Genomic DNA, 5,000 nt, shown 5'->3' with positions numbered 1-5,000 from the left:
AGTCCAGTAAGGGCGCTTTCACATCCAGTACATGGGCCGGATACGACAACTCTTGACCCTAAAGTCCAGTTGTTTAATTAGCATGAACAGGGCTTTATGGTCTTTTTTCCCCCAACGAGCATGTTTTGCTCCCAAGTTGACAAATGTAGGATTGACTTAGGCTACTTAATCAGTGACGTTGAATATAGCCTACAGTGTAACGGACCACCACAGTTCATACATATATGTGAACCGCGGATTAATTGCGAGTTTAACCTTCATAGTGTAAAACTAAGCAGCAGCTTCTCACTGCACAGCCGGTCCCCCAGAGCAGCATGATCACCGGGAGGGTCCGGTACAGCCTGAACCCTGCAAACGGAGATCCTGTTTGAAGGTGACGTGCTTGATTTTGACTGAACGTCCCAATTGAAGTAACCTCTGATCGGGTCGTAGTAAATTAAGTACCCTAAGTTTAAGATTAGGTGTTGGTCATTCTCAACACCTTTCTACCCCCCCCCCCCACTTATCAACTCTGGACTCTGTGCTGCTGCCAGCCTGTGTAACGTAGCTACTCACCATCGATCGACTGTTAGCTTCAGCTGGCTAACGTTAGCTGTCAACCTCCCGATTAACAGTTACCGCTAGCTAGTGATCTAGCGAGGATTAGCCCTTCAGACCACAGTGGACTTCAGTGGACTCTCCATCCAATCTCCCGACTGGACCTTCGTCTGCCACAACTGCCGGACTCTTTCAAATACATGTACTCCCTGTCTCCGCCGATCACTTGGTAGCGTTGGTCAGCTGTCAGCTTACGCCAGCTAGCTTCTGTTAGCTTCCACCGACTGACGGCTCGCCCAGCACATCTGTTGGCTGTGGAGCTCTTTTAGCCATGTTTCCCGGCTCAACACTAAGTCAGTGAGGGCCACTACCTCTCTGCACTGCCGAAAACACGCTTCAGCTTGCATTGCCAACATAAAATAAAAATATTGTCCCGTTGTCGGCTTCAGCTAAGAAGATAGTTCGCCCCCACACGTCCAAAATTCTTATTCAGATAACCTTCTGCAGCGATTGCAGGCTCTTTGGTGGAGCTCTGCTCTGAATGTTGTAATGTTGTAAGTTACATCGTGACAAATTAATGGACCACTTGCGGAGTGGCACAAAAAACGTGTGTGTGACATATGTCTGTGTGTGTGTGTGTGTGTGTGTGTGTGTGTGTGTGTGTGTGTCTGTCTCTGTGTGTGTATGTGTGTGTGTGTGTGTGTGTGTGTGTGTGTCCCACCTGCTCCAGGGTGTTGACCTCCAGGCCGGGCAGCGTGAACTTAAAGTACGGCCGCAGGTTCTTGTAGACGTAGACGCAGGGTCCGGACGCCACGGCGACGGCCGGGATGCGTGGCTCGTTGAGGTCCATGAAGAAGGCGGCGAGTCCGGCAGGCAGGTCCAGCAGGGCGCTCTCGCTCATCAGCGCCGTGCCGCGGTAAACCTTCAGCTTCATGGCCCCGGCACCGCCGCTGCCCAGGTCGCCCGCCACCAGCCGGCGCTCGCCGTCCCCGCTCAGGTCGGCCAGCGCCACGCAGGACGAGAAGGTGAACAGGTTCGCCACGGGGTCGTAGTGGGCGTCCAGCCACTTCCCTCCATCACCAGCAGTCTCCATGGTGACAGCACTAGAGCCCTGGGACACACACACACACACACACACACATATTCATATATATATATATATATATATATATATACATATATATATATTCATATACACATATACATATATATATATATATATATATATATATATATATATATATATACACAGAGACACAATACACACACACACACACACACACACACACACACATATATATATATATATATATACACACACACACATACATACAGAGACACACACACACACACACACACATACATACAGAGACACACACACACACACACACACACATACAGAGACACACACACACACACACACACACACACACACAGACACACACACACACACACACACACACACACACACACACAGACACACACACACACACACACACACACACACACACACACACACAGACAGACACACACACACACACACACACACACACACACACACACACATATATATATATATATACACACACACACACACACACACACACACACACACACACACAGACACACACACACAGACACACACACACACAGACACACACACACACACACAGACAGACACACACACAGACACACACACAGACACACACACACAGACACACACACACACACACACACACACAGAAACACACACACACACACACACACACACACACACAGACAGACACACACACACAGACACACACACACACACACAGACACACACACACACACACACACACACACACACACACAGACACACACACACACAGACACACACACAGACACACACACACACACACACACACACACACACACAGACACACACACACACACACACACACACACAGACACACACACACAGACACACACACACACACACACACACACACACACACACACACACACACACAGACAGACACCCCCCCCCCCCACTGTAAATGTACCTTCAGTTGACTGCAGTGTGTTAATGATCCGGGATTTCAGAGTATCGACACAACGGCTATGACGCTCTCTCACCGTTGTCAAGGTAACCGTGTTACTGCGTGGCCGCTCGCGGGTGATTCCTAACTAACGTCGTTACTATTTCTCCCGCTTGTTTATAGTTTTTAGGACGCAGCTGTGTGTAGTTTTTCGGACACAAACGACAGAAAAACACGTCGACAGAATCCGACTGCAGCCGGATACGAGATAAAGGATACAGCTACTAGCTAAGCTAATCCTCTTCAAATCCTCCTCCTGTCCCCGGATAATGACGTCATTGGCACACGACGGTGTTTACCTTTTTACTTTTTCTCTCTCTCTCTCTAACGGCAGTAAAATACTAAAAAATAAACTAATAATAATAATAATTATAATAATACACAGAGGGGGAAGACATGGCGCAGGTTTCGAAGATAAATGTGGAAATATAAAAAGGAATAAATAAAAGAATAAATAAGTAAAATAAAACAATGTGGAAATATAAAGAAAAATAATTATCAGCATTTTCATTTACTTTCACATGTATTTGTTCTTTTATTTCTATTTGTGTTTGTGTATTGTTTTGCCTATATTTTTTATATATTTTTTAGTATATGTTTAGTATTTAATTATTTTTTGAATATGTATATTACGCTATTTTTGTCCTGTTTAATCCACACTTTCTTGATCTTTTTTATTCCACCCGAACCACATAGTCTCGCGAGATCGTATCCGGGATCTGCGTGACGTCTCCCTGTGTCAGCCACCTGATTGGTCCTCCGGTCCTAGTTTAAAAACTATACCGCGTAGAGGAGAGAAGCCGCCGGAGCTTCGTTACCAATCAATAAGTTGATGTTTTCGTCTTTAAATACTTCGTAAACACATCAGGAGTAAGTTACAGTTTGTTTTCATACTTTTTTAGATTGTACAGCTGGGATTTAATGCTACTACCTGCTCTCAAAGGACGTTAAAACGGCACAAACGCGTGAATGTATTTGAGGGTTAGCTTAGCTAACGTCAGTTGTGGCTAATGCTAATGCTAACAACAAAGTCGTTAACTGAGCTTAGTTCAGACTTTAAAAGTATGAGTTATGTGTCTGTCTGACCGATTAAACATGAAACTGACTGAGTGTTTACCGCTAACGACCTCGGACAGTTTGTGTCTCCTTTATTACTCAGGAATTCCCCCAGTGTGGGATTAATAAAGTATCTTATTAGAAGTCACGCCGAACTCCGTTTAAATATTTAAACATTTAACGCTATCTCGCTCCTACGCTCGCTTACATAAGAGGTAAATCGGGATTGAAGATATTTTTTAAATCAGCAGGCTCCACTGGTGAAATCGGCACGGGTGTAACTTTGGTTTAGGAAAGTAGGGGGATGGGGGGGGGGGTGGAGAAACACACACTGGGGGGTCCTCCGCTGGATATTTAAATATGTCTATTTAGATTAGATTAGATGATACTTTATTCATCCCACAATGGGGAAATTCACTTGTTACAGCAGCAGTTTTTCACAGTAAAAATAAACCCAACAGGCAATGTGCAAAAAGTACTGAATGAATGTAAAGTGGCATTATATAAAAAGTATTGTAAAGTGAAGTGAGGTGGTCATAGTACGAAAAATGTAACGTAAGTAATTGACGTGAAATTAGATTGAATAATATTAGAGGTGCAACGATGAATTGATTAATCGATTAGTTGTCAACTATTAAATTAACCGCCAACTATTTTGATAATCGATTAATCGTTTGAGTCATTTTTTTATTTAAAAAAAAATCAGATTTCTCTGATTCCAGCTTGTTAAATGTGAAGATCTTCTAGTTTCTTCTCTCCTCTGACAGTTAACTGAAGATCTTCTAGTATCTTCTCTCCTCTGACAGTTAACTGAAGATCTTCTAGTATCTTCTCTCCTCTGACAGTTAACTGAAGATCTTCTAGTTTCTTCTCTCCTCTGGGACAGTTAACTGAAGATCTTCTAGTATCTTCTCTCCTCTGACAGTTAACTGAAGATCTTCTAGTTTCTTCTCTCCTCTGACAGTTAACTGAAGATCTTCTAGTTTCTTCTCTCCTCTGGGACAGTTAACTGAAGATCTTTTGAGTTTTGGACATAACAAGACATTTGAGGACGTCCTCTTAGGCTTTTTGGGAAACTCTGATCCACATTTTTCACCATGTTTTGACATTTTATAGATCAAACAACTAATCGATTAATCAGAAAATAATCAACAGATTAATCGACTATGAGAATAAGCCTTAGTTGCAGCCCTAAATAATATGTAATTAAATAACAGCAAAAGTAATTAATAATACTATAAATAATATTGAAAAAGTAAGTACTCTGAATGTGAAAATGTAAATACAGATAATACTGATAAAGATATACGTAGAGCCATGGTGAGT

General features: G+C 43.1%; 3 protein-coding genes across 3 annotated transcripts in view; 2 read left to right on the top strand and 1 right to left on the bottom strand.

Annotated features, from left to right (window-relative positions):
* Positions 1-2,901, bottom strand: part of bbs1 (Bardet-Biedl syndrome 1) — a 10,670-nt gene extending 7,769 nt beyond the window's left edge. Inside the window, exons 1-2 of the mRNA XM_031312197.2 lie at positions 2,583-2,901; positions 1,259-1,648 (exon numbers count right to left, since the gene is read on the bottom strand). Coding sequence (XP_031168057.1) covers positions 1,259-1,630 — 372 coding nt within the window. The 5' untranslated portion in view covers positions 1,631-1,648; positions 2,583-2,901. The remainder of the gene's footprint in view (positions 1-1,258; positions 1,649-2,582) is intronic.
* LOC116059247 (microfibril-associated glycoprotein 4-like) overlaps positions 1-5,000 on the top strand; it is a 181,905-nt gene that overhangs the window by 21,175 nt on the left and 155,730 nt on the right. The window lies entirely within an intron of this gene.
* The window catches only part of LOC116059238 (kinesin-like protein KIF20A), a 38,016-nt gene continuing 36,361 nt past the window's right edge, over positions 3,346-5,000 (top strand). Inside the window, exon 1 of the mRNA XM_031312196.2 lies at positions 3,346-3,488. The gene's annotated coding sequence lies outside the window, so the exon portion shown is untranslated. The remainder of the gene's footprint in view (positions 3,489-5,000) is intronic.

This window comes from Sander lucioperca, chromosome 22 (genome assembly GCF_008315115.2).
Source record: "Sander lucioperca isolate FBNREF2018 chromosome 22, SLUC_FBN_1.2, whole genome shotgun sequence".
In the NCBI taxonomy this organism is placed as follows: Eukaryota; Metazoa; Chordata; class Actinopteri; order Perciformes; family Percidae; genus Sander; species Sander lucioperca.
This window is presented reverse-complemented; position numbering and strand designations above follow the sequence as displayed.